Source organism: Rhinolophus ferrumequinum, chromosome 22, assembly GCF_004115265.2.
Source record: "Rhinolophus ferrumequinum isolate MPI-CBG mRhiFer1 chromosome 22, mRhiFer1_v1.p, whole genome shotgun sequence".
Taxonomy (NCBI): Eukaryota; Metazoa; Chordata; class Mammalia; order Chiroptera; family Rhinolophidae; genus Rhinolophus; species Rhinolophus ferrumequinum.
Window position 1 is genome coordinate 53,124,978 of NC_046305.1, and position 17,685 is coordinate 53,142,662.

Sequence of the window (17,685 nt, forward strand, 5' to 3'; positions counted from 1 at the left end):
AGCCTTAGACTGATTGATTTACTCATTGGACATCACCTGGAAACATAGAGCAGGGCACTTGACCTAGTCCTTGCTCAGGCATAGCTTCCTTGAGGGACTGCCATTTCTGCCAGACATTCAAAGTCAAGTAGAAGGCGGTTGAGGGATAATGGTAACAATAGAGCCAATGGAGCTATGTGTTTACAAGGCCCTGGAGTGTGGAGCATGGAAGGGACAGAATATTCAAGGATCTTAAAGACATTGCAAATAGTTGAAGTGTGGAGCTGGGGATAGTGGCCTAGATGAGGTTAAAGGAAGAGGCAGAGCTGGAATAAGACACAGCCTTGATGTGTGACAGGCTGCTTTAGTCAGGAATCTTTTGGTGGAAAGTGACAAAAATCCACCTAAGAAAAAAGGAAGCCTTTATTGGCTCAGAAGCTAAAAGTTCAGGGCTTTCAAGATCAAAGATGTCATTGAATTTTGACACCCCTCTCTTTCTCTCTCTCTCTCTGTCTCATCTTTGCTCTCCTTTGTGCTAGCTTAATTCTTGGGCTGGCTTCTGTGAACTGGTCCTCTGATCCCCCCGTCACACAGAAGCCAAAGGCTGGAGTGGAAGGGAATGGGGGTGAGAAAGGCTGATTGATAAGAGCCACTATCCTCCCACTCTTCAAGACCTTCAAGGTTACCTTCTTTTCAGGCTATGTCCAGAAGTCCCCACCGTAGACCCCCTTGGGGGAGGACAGGAAGCTTGGCTTTTCAGGGGGTTTTGGAGGTAGGGAAGGGAACAGGTGAGGGGACTCTGTCCCCAGACTCCAAAGCTCTTTGTTTTCTTACAATAGTAAACCCGCAGCCCCCAGTCTCCGTCTCTGCTGCATCCTCAGGATTCTGGGAGGCAGGATTATTTAGGTTTGGTAAGAGAAAAAGAGGAGGGCGGGGTCCCAGAAACTCCTCCCAACTTCCGCCCCCTCTTTCTGGCCCTAGGTCGGTCTGTACTAAGCGGGTCCTGACCTAGTCGCACTGTTTCTTCCCTCCCCTTCTCAGACATCCTCCAGGTCCTGCCCCAATTTCGGGGCTTCCGAACTCCTGCACCGTCCCGTGAGCCGCCCTTCTTTCGCTTCACACACATCCTGACTAAGCAGAACCGGCAGAAGAACATGCCACCCAGACACCCATTCTTTCTGGGACCCGGCGCTTCCGCCTCCGGGGCGGAGACTCCTCCCCTTCACCGTCCCAGTTGTATTCCCTGGAACGGCAGCCGGAAAGCCTCCGCCTGCTCAGACCGGGATAAGCGAGAAGCTGGTTCCTTCTCGCAGCCCGCTCCTCGAGCCCCAGAACCACCGCGGCGCCGGCACCGCCTGGGCCCAGTTCCCAGCCAGGCGCGGCTTCAGCACCACGGACAGCACCCCACCCGCGGTCCCCGGGCCCGCGGCGCACTCCGGGTCTGGGCGAGGCCGCGAGCTATGCCAGCAGCATGGCCCGGTGCTCCAGCCCCATGGCGCTGCTCCTCGGCCTCGGCCTCCTTCTCGGGCTGTGCTCAGGTAATGACAGGTCACCGCGCTCTGTGGCACCCTGGTCAGGCGCAAAGGTGGACGGGTGGGATTCCTAGAGGTGAGGGAGTCTGCCCGGGGTGCAGGGAGAGACCCTTGGGCCTGTAGGTTGCCCCTGGGAGACTGAGCTGGGAGGAGGACCTACTAAGGACTACGTGATGCAAGGAAGAGATAGCTACCTGGGCAATGGTGGTGGGGAGGGTGTGGGCAGAGAAAGGAAGGAGGGAAAGCTTTCTAGGGAGTCAGGAGGGCAGACTCTGGGGCTGCCATTTGACTCCTTGTGAAACATTATCTCAAGAAATCTACCTGGTTCAGCACCTTCCTTGGCTCTCCATCATGTCCCGCACCCCACGTTAGGCTTCTCATTCTGGTCACTCCACAGGGGCAAGACAGGAGAGGAACAGAAATGACTTTTGAACTGTCGTGTAGGGTGGGACGGGGGACTTGGAAGGGAAGAAGCTCTGCCAGGCTGAGGGCCGGGGAGGAGCTCTCTGGGGGGTGGGGGTGTGTGTTTGTACAGAGTTGCAGAAGGAGGTAGAGTGGACGAAGAGCAGGTGCCAAGGGAATGAGCCTGCCATACCTGCATGTTATCTCACGGGGGTTGGGGGAGGCTCCTGTACACGTGGAACTTGGGACTAAGTAGTGCCCTGACCCACAGATTAGGCAGCCCAACTCTTCTACTCCAACCCAGTGCCTTTGAGGGTGGGGGTGGGGTCACGGCCACAGTCACATGTGGGGGCACATGATGTGACTGGCATACATGTACATGGATGGGCATTGACTGAGGGGGAAGGGTGTATGGAGGGACGTGAATAACTGTTCCCCTTTGACCAGCCCCCAAAACTATTCCTGAATTGTAAGTATCTTCTAGGAGAAGCCACAGACACAGAATTCTCAAGTATGCTGAAACCACGCTCTGAGAACTTGCAGGAATGGGTTTTTAGGGAGCCTCTGTGTAGGGCTGTCTGAGCTCCTTGGTCAGTGACCTCGGGGAGAGGCTTCTCAATGGGGGTCCTCCATGGGGTAACCTGAGCATTTTGCTGTGTCCTTGGGAATGGAGCTGTGCAAAGCTACAGGCTCCCGTGTGGCCCGGGCTGTCCCACTTGCCCAGGGAGAGTGGGGTTCTTGCCGACTTACTTACCTCCTTCCCCCAACCCCTGCTCAGGAGTCTGGGGTACAGACACAGAGGAGCGGCTGGTGGAGCACCTCCTGGATCCTTCCCGCTACAACAAGCTTATCCGCCCAGCCACCAATGGCTCTGAGCTGGTGACAGTCCAGCTCATGGTATCACTGGCCCAGCTCATCAGTGTGGTGAGTGGGGGTCCCAAACTCTCTGCCCAGCTACGAAGTCAGCACAGCCAGAATGTATTCACGTGTGTGCTTACGCCGCCGGTGTGGCCAAGGCTCGGGAGGTGTGGGCGGGGCCGTGGGTGGTGGTGGTGGGTCCACAGGCTGGGGGTTCTCAGCAGCTTCTCTTCTTCCCTTCAGCATGAGCGGGAGCAGATCATGACCACCAACGTCTGGCTGACCCAGGTTAGCGCTCTTCCCGCCCACAGCCCCCTCTCCGCGTTCCTGCTTTTCTTTCCTTCCTCCCCCCGCCCTTCCTTCCTTCCTTTTGCTCTCTCTTTCTCTCTCTCTCTCTCTCTGTCTCTCTCTCTCGATTTTCCCTCTTTGAATCGCCCCAAGAGAGGCAGAAAAGTATAGACTCTGGAGTCCTAAAGAACCGCATTTGAATCATGGTTCTTCCACTCACCAGCTCTGTGACGTGAACATGTTCCACTCTGCAAGGTCCACTTTCTTCTTTGTAAAATGTACATTCTGATATCTTGGCTTAGCTGTGCAAATGAAACGAGAGAGTATTTCATGAGCCACAATGGCTGGGCAGAGAAGTCACTGTGGGAAGGTGATGGCTTGTCAAAGCTTCCTCTTGTCCATACCCTTGACCTTGAGCCCCTCCCAGGGCAGAGGCTGGTCCTCCCTCCCTCTCTCCCTTTCCCAGGAGTGGGAAGACTATCGCCTTACTTGGAAGCCTGAGGAGTTTGACAACATGAAGAAAGTTCGCCTCCCTTCCAAACACATCTGGCTCCCAGATGTGGTCCTATACAACAAGTAGGTGACCTTGGAACAATGGCCAAGCTGGGGGAGACCATGGGAGCACTCAGGGAGGGAAGGGGTCTTGGGGAAAGTAAATTAGCTTATGCTATGGGGAGAGAAGGGACTTTTCATTGGCACCGATGCAGTCACTCCCCAAACAGACAACCCAGGCCAGTGAGGTATAATGTGGACAGCCATGGTGACTTGGCCCAGGGCCAGCCCTCTCCCAGCCAATCAGGAGTCCCTGTGTGTGGAGCTACAGTGGATACAAAGAAGGATTGACAGCCCCCAGTGCCTAGACTAATTCATTCAAAAAGAGGCTTTCCTGCAGGCTTGGACGTGATCAAAGAACCTGCAGGTCCCAGTTTCTCCTCCCGGTTCCATCCCCTCTCCTGAAATAATCCCTTTTACCTCGAAGGTCCCAAACCACTAGTGGGACCATCTCCTGCTCCCACCTACCTCTGTGCCCCTCCATTGCTTGGGGCACCTCACTCTGGCCTCCCTGGCTCCCAGAACTTCCCCAGCCTCATGTGAAGCAACCAGCTTACACAATTTGTGACAAGCAGCAGCCGCGTGTCCCCACCCCCGCCCTTCATCCGCCTCTTCATCGCTGAGGGGTTTCACAGGCCCGCTCACCAGGACACCTTTTCTCCCCCACAACCCACCCAGGTCCCCTTCTTGCTCAATTCCCCCTCCATTTCCTTATATCCCGGGATGGTTGCCCTCAGACTTGGGTTTCCCGTCCCATGTGTCCCTCTGGCTTTCCTCTCCTCTCCTCCCACTCAGGGCTGGGTCGGTGGGTGGGGGTGGAGGAAGGCTGAGGCCAGGGCTGACTCTGCCGGCCCCTTGGCAGCGCTGACGGCATGTACGAGGTGTCCTTCTACTCCAACGCCGTGGTCTCCTATGACGGCAGCATCTTCTGGCTGCCCCCCGCCATCTACAAGAGCGCCTGCAAGATCGAGGTGAAGCACTTTCCGTTTGACCAGCAGAACTGCACCATGAAGTTCCGCTCGTGGACCTACGACCGCACGGAGATCGACCTGGTGCTCAAGAGCGACGTGGCCAGTCTGGACGACTTCACCCCCAGCGGCGAGTGGGACATCGTGGCGCTGCCGGGCCGGCGCAACGAGAACCCGGACGACTCCACGTACGTGGACATCACCTACGACTTCATCATCCGCCGCAAGCCGCTCTTCTACACCATCAACCTCATCATCCCCTGCGTGCTGATCACGTCGCTGGCCATCCTGGTCTTCTACCTGCCGTCCGACTGCGGCGAGAAGATGACGCTCTGCATCTCCGTGCTGCTGGCGCTCACCGTCTTCCTGCTGCTCATCTCCAAGATCGTGCCGCCCACGTCCCTGGACGTGCCGCTCGTCGGCAAGTACCTCATGTTCACCATGGTGCTGGTCACCTTCTCCATCGTCACCAGCGTGTGCGTGCTCAACGTGCATCACCGCTCGCCCAGCACGCACACCATGGCGCCCTGGGTCAAGGTCGTCTTCCTGGAGAAGCTGCCCACGCTGCTCTTCATGCAGCAGCCGCGCCACCACTGTGCCCGCCAACGCCTGCGCCAGCGGCGGCGCCAGCGCGAGCGCGAGGGCGCGGGGGCCGTGTTCTTCGGCGAAGCCCCCGGGGCCGACTCCTGCACGTGTTTCGTCAACCGCGCCTCGGTCCAGGGCCTGGCGGGGGCCTTCGGGGCGGAGCCCGCACCCGCCGCAGCCCCGGGGCGCTCCGGGGGGCCGTGTGGCTGCAGCCTCCGGGAGGCGGTGGATGGCGTGCGCTTCATCGCGGACCACATGCGGGGCGAGGACGACGACCAGAGCGTGAGTGGGGCGTGGGGCCTCGGGGCGATGCGGGGGCCGCTGGGACCCTGGTATCCGGAAAGCAGCGGCGTGGCGCAGGCGCTCACAGCGAATCGGAGGGTAGCATCCGCCTGGGGCTGTGGGCTTGGGCACTGGTCACGGTTCTCGGTCGCCACCGAAGTTGGAGTAGGTCCAGGGCGACCTTGCGGCTTCCTCAGGACTGGCAGCCAGGACGAAAATGCCCCGCGTGGGGCATTGTTAGTGTCGGGAGGGCAGCCAAGGATGGGGCCAGGCCCTTCTGGGTTGGCAGTTGGTTTGTGGCCGTGGCCCCAGGGGTCCCTCCCCGCCGCTTCCATTTCCCAAGTCCAATTTGTTCATTTTCAGCTCTTAGCACAAATGGACACCGAGTCCTTTGTGCGCCCCACGGGGGCCAAAATTGAGGACAGAGGAAGGGGTGTGTGTAGAGGGGAGGGGTTAAGAGGCTCCACAAGCCCGCTGGTGGCAGAGAGGACAGTCCCAAATCAATATACTGTTTTTGCGCTTCTGGGTCCCAGGGGGCAGCAGCCTCGTGAAATATTTATGGATGTGGAGGCAGGTGGAGGCGAGGGATCCCGAGACGCGCCCCACAGTTTTCTGCACATCCGGCTTTTGCTATGGCAGCTCCCCAGAACGGGACTCCCATGGTTTCCGCACCTGGGAGCCAAGTATGATGAGTTGACATCCCCCCACTTTGGGCTGTGACGGCAGGGCCCCGCCCCGCGCTGTCTTCCGGTACCTGGCCAGTTCCCGGCTGCGGCTCAGGGTTGCCATGGTGACTAGCGCCGTTTCCGCTGGGACGCGGCCATTCCGGTTTGGGGGTGAGGAAGGGCGGGCTCCTGCACTACTGTTTGGGGAGAGGAGGAGGGGGACTTCCGAACCTGGCGTTTCTGGTCCCAAGAGGGCAAGATATCAGGTTGGAGCAGGTCCTCATGGAGGAAGAGGGAGACTGAGGCTGGAAGAGACGCGGTGGCCAGCTCAGAGCCGGCAAAGGCCAAGTGGGAGACGCGGGCGTGGGGCGGAGGTGCAGGGGCTCAGCCAGCTGCGTCACGGCCTGCGCCTCCCCTGCCGCAGTCCACTCGTGTCATGTGCATTTCCTGAGCTAGCAGGGTGCTGAGGGTGCAGTGACCTACTTGGATGCCTCACACGCATCTCAAACTCCACGTGTCCCAAACTGAGGGCTGGGTCTACATCCCCACCCACCCCTCCCATCTTTTAGTAAATGGCCTCACCTTCTACCCAGTGGTTCAGACTAGAAACCTGCAGCGATCCTTCACGTCTCACTTTCTTACTTCCCCCACCATCCACATCATCAGAAGTCCTGAGCTGTGAGCACAGCCTCCAAAATAATCCTCAGCTTCACCCTTCCCTCACCATCCCCACGCCCCCGCCCCCTCCCCCGCTGTAGGCGGCCATCAGCTGGTGCTTGGACCACAGCAGAGACTCCTAATGGTCTCCTGGATTCAGCTGCTGTGCTTCTCCATCCAAACAGACAGTGTCTCCCCTCATCTTGTGCCTTCTCATTCACTGCTCAGCTCACTGTCTTACCTGCTTGACTGTCCTAAGCAAGCTAAGCTCTTTCCTGCCTCTGGACTTTTGCACATACTGGTCTCTCTGCCTGGAATGTCCTTCTTTGTTTCTTTTTTACAATTATTGTTATTAATATTAATTTTTGATATACTGTTTGAGCGTACGTTGCAGACATTGTGACCCTTTATCCCAAATACTTCTGTGTGTCTCTCCTATGAACAGGACACTGTCTTGCATAACTCAGGTTCAATGATCAAATCAGGAAATTTAGCATCAATGTCTAAAGTCCATATTAAATTTTTTCCAGTTTTCTCAGTAATGTCCCTTGTAGCATAAGCCGCACCACAATCCAGGATCTGAAATGACATGCAGTTGTCCCATCTCTTTCGTTTCTATCCATTTGGAACAGTCCTTCAGCTTTGTCTTTCATGGTATAAACATTTTTGAAGGGTACAGGCTGGTCGGAGGTCCCTCGTTTGGGTTTGTCTGATTGTTTCTTTCTTCCATTTATTCCTGACACAGCTGGCTCCTTCTCATTTATCAGCTGTGACTGTAAATGTCACCTCCTCACAGAGAGGCCTTCCCAGACCATCCCCTAAATCATATCTTCTCCCCATTTCTCTATCTCAGTCCTTTGTTTCCTTGTAAGCACCCTCCAGGGTGTGTAATTCTTTTATTTTCACTTGTTTTGTATCCATGTCCTTCCGCAGACTGTAAGCCTCGGGCCGTGTTTGTCTCGCTCTCACTGTGTCCCCAGTGCCAGCATGATGCCAGGTCCACAGTAGGCACACATGTGACACGAATATGTCACTATTCAGCAGCTGACTAAATGACAGTGTGTGGTGGCTTCCTTCCCAGCCCCCCGCTGGCTGCAGAGGAACACGCACGCACGTGCTAAGGCCCAGACTCAGGCCCGAGTGGGGGGCAGGGCTTCGTGCAGGCCCTGTAAGGGCTCTCAGACCCCCACAGGTCATTGTCCTTAGCGCACAGCTGGGACGCAGGCCTCACCCTCGGGCCTGTATGCTCCAGTGCTGCTTGTCAGGTGAGGCGCAGAGACAGCCACTCCTTCACGAATGCAACACCGGCACTCTGGGTTCCAGATGCTGGGATTACAAAATGAATCTGACAGGGTCCCTGTAGTTTAGGAGCTTGTAGTGGGGGCACAGGGAGGACAGACACGCAAACTGAAGTGATAATACAGTGCAATAAAAATACTGCCATAGAAATGTGTACACAGTGCTGGAGGAACCCAGAGGGGTCGCATTCATTCTGACCAGGGGGAATAGGAAAGCCTTCATAGAAGAGTTGGCATTTGATTTGGGCTTTGAAGGATGTATAGGAGTTCACCAGGTAGAGAAAGGGAGGACTGGAACTCTACACAGAAAGGAAACCTAAAGGCACAGAGACCTGAGAGGACACATTGGGGTTTGGTAAATCTGGGTTACAGCATGCTGGAGGATAGGAAGCAGGCTTATATTGTCACGAGTGGGTTTGGATCCCAGATTTGGGAGTTTGCATGGTCCTGAAGGCAGTGGGGCCGCTGGAGGCTTTACAGCAGGCCGGATTGGAGCCCTGCTTCAGAAAGGTCACTCTGGGATCCTGGAGAGAGAACAGTGGGGTGTGTGTGTGTGTGTGTGTGAGAGAGGTGGGACCTGCTGATATCCATGCCACTCCTATCGGGCATCATGTGACTGATACCTGGGCCTCCTTTGTCTCCTGTTCAGGTGAGTGAGGACTGGAAGTATGTCGCCATGGTGATCGACCGCTTGTTCCTCTGGATCTTTGTCTTCGTCTGTGTCTTTGGCACCATCGGCATGTTCCTGCAGCCTCTGTTCCAGAACTACACCACCACCGCCTTCCTGCACGCAGACCACTCGGCTCCCAGCTCCAAGTGAGGTCCCAGCTTCACGCTCCTTCAGCCCCTGGCGCTCTGTAAGCAGTTTCCGGTGGAGGAGGAACGATGAGCTACCAGGAAGCGGGGCGCTGCCCCCAAAGACCCATGCTTTCTTGTTACCTGGAGCCCTCCCCCACCCTCGGCCCACACACAGCCAGCGCCCCCCGCAGGCTGGCCCAGTCGCTCTCCTCTCGTACCCACCCCAGTACTAGTGTTGCTGGGGGAAGGTGAAGGCTGAGAAGTGGAGGACGGACGTCTTGTCGGAGCCTTGCGGAAAGTGAAAGGGAAGGGTCGAGAGAGGACAGTCTCATCCACTGCCTCCATGGCATGGCAGAGGGCAGGGAGGAGGAGGGGGCAGGGCCAGGGGCTCGGACTCTGTGCCGCGCTGGCCTGACACGATGGCAGCTCAGACGGGAGCAAGAGGAGAGCGGCCCGGGTGACGGCCGTCTGCCCTGCTCCCGTGGACAGCAGCTGGGCTGGGTGGGCCTCACAGCGGGTAGAGGCTCCTGCTGGAGGGTCAGCTGGAGCTGTGGTCAGACTCCTGTGGGAAGCTGCCAGCCCCGTGCCACAGCCCCTTCTCCTAAGGGTCCCAGGGCCCAGCCCAGGGGCCCTCCTCTTGGTGAGGAAGTCTCTCCCAGACTTTCCTCTCCTTGTTTGGCCAGGGTGTGGTGGGCAAGGCTAGGTATTGGGAGCCTCTGAGCCCTGAGTCTCTGCGTGACCTGCTTGGAGCCTGAGGTCTGAGTACTGGAACTGTGTGACAAGGGCAAGTTCACAGGTTGGTTTTACTCCTAGTTGAACTGACCGGTTGCTTGAAGGAAGTAAAGGAAGGATGTCAGCTGTAAGCAGACCCAGCCTTTTTGCTCACAGTAGAGCTGGCTGACAGGAGAGGAGAGAGCCGGTGATGGAGGCCAGTCGGGGTGGGTGGGGGCAGGAGGGTGGCCCCCCCACTGCTCTGCTCTGTCCTCTTTGGGCTCCGTTCTGCACTGCCGGTGGCTCCCCCGAAAGCATGCCATCCTGTATTCTGACACTGCTCCCAGGGGGCAGCTGGAGGCCACCTGGCCTGTTATGCCAGGAAACAGACCTTATGGGATCTCTGTCCCCGCCCCGGCCACGTGACTGACTCTGATGTATGGTCCCAGCCTGTGCTCAGTGCCTGGCCAGCAGGTGGCAGGTCACCGACGGGCCAGTCTGCCAAGTGCACCGAGATGCCTGCCCGACAGCTGTTCTCTGGAGCCCAGCTGGACTCCGGCTACTCCAGGCACAGCAGAGGTTGGGGTGCAGGCGGGTGGGAGGAAGGACAGTGTCTGCAGAGCACTGCACAGGGATCAGTCTGGATTCTAGTCCCAGCTCTGCCACTTACTCACTCAGCCAACTTGAGCAAGAGTCTGCCTGCTAGGTCTCAGCCTCCTCGTCTGTACAAGGGGGCAGTGATGCCCTCTTTATGGATGGCATCACTGTGAGGATGCAGGGTTTGTGAAACAGCCCAGTGCTCGCCCTGGCACCGAGTACATGCCCCACGAATGTGGCGGCTCACAGGCAGGCAGAGCCTGTGGGAGTGGGGTCCCCTGTCACGTCAGTCTCCCCCAGACCCCCCCTTACCTGAGCAAACCAACTCATGCCGACGGGACCTGGACGTGGGGGAGCCGAGAACGGGAGGGGCTGCTCGGTGAGCCTGGCGGGCGGGCTCTCTCAGGAGCATGTTCAGCCGTTTCGCTCCGTTCCTGGGTTGAGCTCTGGCCTCGGCCCTGGCCTTCCTCGGTCAGCTCCCCCCAATGCAGGTGTGTGCCAGGACCCCAGGCCGACCTACCCCTGTACTGGCGGGAGAAGCACGTCACTGGGACGGCAGCCAGCAGCTGTGTGAGATGTCCCCAGCGCATTTGCCCACCTGCCAGAATGGGCTTCTGGACATCTCTTCTGGGGGGGGCGGGCAGTGTCTCGGCTTCATGGAGACTCCTAGAACAGCCAGTGGAGAGCTGCCGGCGTTATACCTACACCCACCTTGAACTCAGCCCTGAGGAAACATCCCGAAGCCTGGAACAGCAACTGGAAAGGAACCTTCCCTCTGAAGGGTGGGGCGCCGGCTGAGGTCCCTCCTGGCTCTCCCCGGCTCCTCCCGGCCTGTCAGCCCTTCAGCAGCTGCTGTGGGCTCTATTTGCTTTTAGTGCGTCCCGCACCCGACTGTTGTGCAAGGTCGTCAGCAGATGGCGCTAGAGGGGCTTAGCGAGCCCGTGTCCACATCCCGTCCAGGACCCATCTGACACAGGAGGAACCCGAGGCCCGGAGACTGTGCTGCCTGACCTTGGATAGCACCTAACTTTGCACTCGTTCACCCTCATCTGTAAAGTGGGGGTGACAGTGGGCTGAGGGCTGGATGCAGGGTTCCAGGGCAGTGCCACCCCTCCATCTCTGGGTTCAGCCCTTTGGGGGCCTCCCAGTAAGGAGGGGAGGGCAGAGGTGGAGGGAGGAGGGCTCCACTGCGCCGGCCAGGTGTTACCACGAGTCCCGGCCAGGGAAGCTTTGGAGAACCGAGTCTCTTCCACTCGGATCCTGCCCTTCCCTGTGGTTCCCTTGCCCCCTCTGTGGTGGGGTCGTCTCTGGAGAGAGCTGGGTAGCCAGCTCAGCACTGCGCAGGATCGGAGGCTCCAGAGGGAGGTAGAGACGCTGGATTGGAACGCAGGTGGGCTGAGGGGGACATTGAGCAATCGAGCTGGGATGGTCTCCATCCGGAACGGCGAGGCCACAGGCGATCTGCTAGCCGTTTTTATCTGGAAATAGGGCCTGCACGGACGCTCCACGTTTGACAGTTGGAAGAGGAAGGCGGTGTCCTGGCAGTGGGGTAGTTAATACTGGCACAGCTGATACTAAGTTAGGGAAAATGTAACAGCAAACAAGACACGGGAAGCCCCCAGCTGGCCTTTTCTGAGAGGGAGTGTCTGTGGGAGAAGGTCCCTTCTAAGGAAATAGGGAGTGCTCTGTGGAGGTTTGGGGGCTTTGACCCCCTTTCCCGGTCTCCCCCGAATTCCAGGATTACTTATTTACTGAGGGCCCGCTGTGTGCCTCGTATTTCAGATGGCTGTTCCTCACAACCCTGTTGACAGAAGAGAAAAGCAGGCTCAGAGAGGCCAGCTGGGAGAACCGCTTGCACGTGAACCCTAAGGCTGCCCCGAGTCCGCACGCTCGCTGTGGCCTCTGGAGGTAGGAGCATGACGGGTCTCAGGGTCTTCTCTGAATTCATTCCCCAAGCCAGAGCTGACCCGGTTCCTGCCGTCACCCTCTGCTTCAGGCAGAGTTGGGCTGGTGTCAGCGTCCTGCACAGCCCCACTGGGGCCAGCAGCCTCCCACTCGCCCACCCAGACCAGGCAGGAGCAGCAGCCACCTTTTAATGTTCATCCCAGCAGGTCTGAGCTCAGCAATAGTCACGTGGTTCCTAAGGGACTGCAGGGGGAGGAGCCGTGAGGCCCGCACTCGGTGCCCCCTCCCCCGCCCCTCACCACGGCCTCCATCGTCTGTGTCCCTGGAATATTTGCCCTGTTCTAGCACACCGCAGGCCACTCATTAGGAACTCAGGATTCTCGTAAAGAAAAGTTCCCAAACAAGTCTTGTCTGTTATGTTGGGGGGCAGGGGGAACCTCACGGGCCAGGGTTGGCAAATACGGGGAATGCTGGGGAAACTGCACTCGTGAGAGGTTATAGACGTCACAAGAATTTAAAGAAAAGGTCGGTGGTAACAGTTCAGTTATTGTGATTTGTTGCTTAAGTCCATTCATTAGATGGAGGTGAAACGGCCGAATGGCTGGGCCTGTACTAGACAGAGTCCTGAAATGGCTCCTCGGGAGGCCCCTCTATAAAGGCACCTAGAGGACGGGGAGAGCTGAGGACCAGTGTCCCCAGGGCAGAGATGGCCGCGGCCACCTCACAGCCCCGCACCCAGGGAAGTCAGGGCTGTAGCGTGCAGAGGCCAGACCTGCTCCCAGGACACTGGTTTGATCTGGGCCCCAATCCTGGAAACAGGATGAAATCCTGGGCCTCCTCTGTGAGATGCAGGGTGAACAGCATCTGAAACGTGATGAAGACAGTCCGGCTTCCCGCTCTCCCCTCACCACCCCCAGGAGGCTGGTGGGGAGCACAGCCTGGTTTCCTCTGCAGACACGCTGGGCACTCGCCACAGGCATGAAGGAAACTGTCCACCTTCTAGAAGGCCTGGACACCACATCCTCCTCCCGTGGGATCAGGAGCTGCCTGAGAACAGAGGGAACAGGCGCTCGAGGTTCCTGGTACATCACGGCAGGCAGACGCACTATCCTTCCCCGTCTTTAAAAAACTGTCCAGCTCACTCAGCACCATTTCAACAGACTGTGAATGATCCCCAGAGTTCTGGTCCTTACTTAATGCGCCCCCAAACACGTCACTGGCCCTCCTGCTCTCAGTTGTTAACATCTGTATAATGGATGAGGAAGGAGGCCTCGTTTTGACTTACAGCCTTGCCGTTGTACCTGCTGGTCACATCATTTTTATAAGATCAAGGATGAGTCTCATGGAAATTCTGGACTAAATTACGAGGTGGAAAGTGGTGTCTTCTCTTTGAAATCCAAGACGGAGAAATATTCTGGATGCCATCTATGAAGAGGCAAATGGCTTGTTTTCCTAAGACGGCAGCCGAGCCAGTCCTGCAACTTTACTTCCAATATGCACCATCCTGCAGGCAAAACTGAGGCGGGCGGCCTAGGGAGGCTGTAGGAAAACGCCCCTCAGGAGCGGTGGGATTGTGTATATAAATCATGATATTGTCTTGGGATGTTTTCCTATCCTGGGCCTTGGAATCTTGCCTGTCAAGTCTCTGGGGACAAGATATTTAGGGGTGGGCTCTGATGGGAAGGGGGTCTGATGTACCTCACCACAGCTCACCTCCCACGCCAGCCCATGGAAACAGCACCTGCCTGCAGGTTCGGGAATGGCCCTCTCCCCAAGTGTGTCAGATGCAGCTGGTGCTGCTGCCACAAAGCCTTCTGTCCCGCCCCCCACCCCTTCTATAATACCGCCCCTAAGAAGCCAAGACTTGAAAGCTTTCTACCAACCCAGATTTTTTTTTTTTTATTGAGGAATGTATGTGTTAGTTACTGTTTTGAGGGGACACGTAAAAGCGGAATCAAAAAAAACTGCAACCATCACAGCTCCCGAGTCCAGGGAGCCTGGGCTCCTTCCCACACTCTGCTCTTGGGGTCACTGCTGAGACCCCCAAAACCAGCGAAGTCCCTTCCACATGAGTCAAGGAAACGGCTTCAAGCAGCAACAATTTTTACAATTGATTATTGAAAGAATGCACAATAGCCACAGTTCAGACAAATCAACTACAAAGATCATTAAAAAAAAAAGGTGAGGGAAGGGGTCTGCTTATTAAAAACAAAGACTGGACAAGAAAGTGAAGAGGACACTGCCCCCTCGGTCCTGTGACACAGGCTCCTCCTCAGCAAACACTGGGGTTCAGGGGCCTCACTCTCCCTACAGCAGAAACCGAAGGCTGAACGGCTGCCTGATAAGACCCTGGGGTGAGTGGGGCTCTGGCTTCTGGAGAGTCACGTGCTCCCGGGTAAATCAGCAGCTGAGTCACAGCTCTGCAGGAGGGTCTCATGCCCGAGGGACCAGAGGGGCCACCAGCCATCTGAAGCAGCAGGGAGACCAGCTGCCTCCTGGGCAGGCTCACTAATGTGCCCTCAGCAGTCACGGGAAGGGGGGCAGGCCCGTCAACCCAGAACGCACGCAGTTTCCCTACCAGCTCCTGGGGACACGCTGCTGTTCCGCAACGTCATCCTTAGTGTATTAAAAAGGCGCGGGTTTTCTCATTTGGTCAATTTTTGGGAACAGTAGCCACAACACAAGAGCAAAACTGTGAGTGTAGATGTATATACCGCAGAGGTGGGACAGGCTGGGGGAGGGGTTAACTAGTCCACAGTTTGCAGGGCTGGGGGAGGATGGAAAAGAATTTGAGGGCCCTGGCACGCTCACAGATAGAGGAACCCTCTCAATAAGAGTCTGGCTCGGGTCTCAAGGTGGCAGGTGTGCTTCTCTCAAGCACATCTGGCTGCCTTTGGCCCAGAGCCAGACCCCAGCGAGGTCCTGACCAGTCAGCTCAGCCTGAGGTGTAGGCCAAGGGCTCTGCCTCCCAGAGTCTGAGGACAACCTGGCCTTTCCCCTACAACTGTTGTTGTATGTCAACCCTATAAAGATTCCCCGACAGGTAGGGAGACCAGGTCTGTGATCTGCCCGTGAATGACCTGAAGCTATCTGGCAAAAAAAAAAAAAGGAAAAAAAAGAAAAGCACTTGGCTAAATGGTAAGTTGCATCTGAATTTTAAATCTGTGCAATTGCAGGCAATCTGTCGCAGTTAAGAATCAACTTGCACAGCGTTCTTCTTAGTCAATGCCCCTTGGTGCCACTGCCATGAGATCTATGTCCAGTGAGCAGGGACCTGACCCAACGTCACTTTTTTGCCCTCACTTTTGCTAAGCCCTGATTAGCTAAGTGGAGATGATTTGCCCTCTAGGATTTCTCCTGGGCTTTTCCCCAGCAGGTGGTTGGGGTTCTGGCCCTAATCCCTGCCACAAATTCCTAGGAATGCTTTAGGAAGGGTGGCCGGGAGCGTGGCAATAGTCCAAGGCATGTCTGCACTCCCCGGGAAGCGGTCTGCGTCATCCCTGCAGGGGACACCTCAGCTGCTGCTCAGGCAATGCCCTCAGCCGGCTGGCTGGTCCTCGCCTCCGCTGCCACCTGGGGAAGGGACACGCTTCTGAGTGGCAGCTTTCCCTGTCTCTGCTCATCCCCTGCAACCCCAAGCTAAAGTGCAAGATCTGAAGGTCGCTGAGCATTAGCTGTGGACTCCGATTACACTTGGCGTTGGGCTTTAGCTGACTGCAGTCCCAGACTCCTGCCCTTACACGTTACAGCAAACCTTTACGTTCCTCTCTTTACCCTCTTGGAGGAAAAGGAGAAACCGGTCACAAGGAAGGAATCTCCGAAGGGGCAGAGGGGAAGCAGAGAGGCCTGCAGAGCCCACAAAGGAAATCCTCCGTCCCTGACGTGACTGACAGCGCTGACAGAACCTAATCAAGACCACCGGAGGTCAGCGCAGCAGACAGAGGGAAGAGAAATGGGAAAACCAAAACGGAAGTGAAGAGGGAGCGGCTGCAGGTGCTCAGTGACAGTTTCCGCTTTGGGTGGAAACGAGAGGACCCCTTCCCTTTTCCCTTCGGTCTCTGCCTCTGCTTGGGAAACGAGGAGGCCAGGTGAGACCTGGCCTGGTCTTCCCGACAGAAGCAGGATAACCCCAAGTTCTCAGCATCACCGATCGCAGTTCATTCGAGAGAAGAGAGAAAAGAGGGGGGAGAGAGGAGGAGCGGAAGGGAAGGGAAGGAGACCCCCGGGCCGATTTGGTGAGGAATGCTACCGCCCCAGTGTGGTACACCCGAACCCCTCAGTCGTCACTGGCTCCCACTATACTGAGCAGAGGTAAAAGTTCTTTTCCTCCTGGGGTTTGCTTATCCAGTTGCCATAGCCCATGTCCTTCAGGCTTTTCTTGAAGTAGTTCTTGGCTGTCTCATAGTCACTGGCAGCTCTCTTGGCCTCGCCGTAGGAGAGTTTAAGCAGGTCCCTGCGCCCCCGGAAAGAGCAGAGCTTCTTAAACTGGAGGAAAATGTTCTTTTTGGAGACCCGGGACAACTCATTCCGTGGCCTGGAGAAACAAAAGCACTCATCATCCAGCTGGGACCAGAAGGGGTGGGGGGCCCCCGGCAGAGACGCGAGGCGGGGTGGGGAGCTCTCAGCGCTGCAGGTTGGCAAACGTGCTGGCCCCTGCTCCTTACCCGTCCACGGTACCCCGGGTCCCATCCAGGATCTCCAGGTCGTAGCCGTCAGCCAGACACCAGTTGACGCTCGTCTCCTTCGTCTTTCCGGACTGCCTTTTGGAATCGTATACGCTGACTCGGCCAACCTAGGAGTCCCAGGAACACCGGGAGGAAGATGGAAACCTCTTAGGAAAGAGGTCGTGGAGCAGGCCCTCGAGGCGCGCGGGGGGGAAAGGAGTGCGGGCACGACCTGCCCCTTATGTCGGACTCTGCTTGGCCAAGACGCCACACGTACCACGCCCACCTCGACTCAAATTAATTCCAGACCAAAGGGAGGAAAGCCGTGGGCATTCTAAAGGCGGAAAGGGTAACTTCTGGGGGTCCCAACTAAGCCCCGCCCCCCACCCACTCTACGTTTTTGCTCTGTGGACAGAATTGCTTGAAAAGGAGAAAACTGTCAAGGAAAAAATGGATGGGGTGGAAGCACCTTGGGGTGGTTGACAATAAAGGGGTGTCGTAGTCCATCCTCAAATGCACTCCCATCTCTTGTCACACGACAGCAAATGGCACGGGTCAGATGCCCTTGGCTGAAAAGGTAACCTGGGCATGAAAAAGAAATGCGCACGCCTGTTTGCACCAAATGCTGCCTAGAAGCTGAGGATCTGGTGGTGGGGGTGGTGCTGGCGGGGGGGGGGGTCTGAGGGCACAAAACAGAGCGGTCAAGACAGCAGCAGCACTGCTGGGAAGCACCCAGGACACACTTGAGGTCATCAAACACGCAAGGTCATCAAACAGATACAAGGTATCAGGTTCCAGGCAAGGCCAAGAGCTGTGGACACCAGGGAAAGACGACACTGCGGCCTTAGGCTGCTGTTTCTGTCCACTGTCTAGAAGAGACTTGCCGGCATGTCCTCACTTGGGCTTGCTGCGAAACCAATCTCCCCACCGCAGCATCCATCACT

General features: G+C 56.9%; 2 protein-coding genes across 5 annotated transcripts in view; one reads left to right on the forward strand and one right to left on the reverse strand.

The window, feature by feature from the left end:
- Window positions 1-1,054: 1,054 nt before the first annotated feature.
- Window positions 1,055-15,185, forward strand: CHRNB2 (cholinergic receptor nicotinic beta 2 subunit). Its single transcript, XM_033092620.1, has 6 exons — window positions 1,055-1,517; window positions 2,692-2,837; window positions 3,015-3,059; window positions 3,526-3,635; window positions 4,474-5,446; window positions 8,716-15,185. Exons 1-6 carry the CDS (start codon window positions 1,451-1,453, stop codon window positions 8,884-8,886), a joined length of 1,512 nt encoding a protein of 503 aa, XP_032948511.1. The 5' UTR covers window positions 1,055-1,450; the 3' UTR covers window positions 8,887-15,185.
- The window catches only part of ADAR (adenosine deaminase RNA specific), a 36,687-nt gene continuing 32,976 nt past the window's right edge, over window positions 13,975-17,685 (reverse strand). For 2 of the 4 annotated variants that reach the window (XM_033092618.1, XM_033092617.1), the window contains exons 13-15: window positions 17,211-17,323; window positions 16,742-16,869; window positions 13,975-16,611 (exon numbers count right to left, since the gene is read on the reverse strand). In XM_033092618.1, coding sequence (XP_032948509.1) covers window positions 16,374-16,611; window positions 16,742-16,869; window positions 17,211-17,323 — 479 coding nt within the window. In that variant the 3' untranslated portion in view covers window positions 13,975-16,373. The remainder of the gene's footprint in view (window positions 16,612-16,741; window positions 16,870-17,210; window positions 17,324-17,685) is intronic. The other 2 variants (XM_033092619.1, XM_033092616.1) reach the window with 1 other exon arrangement.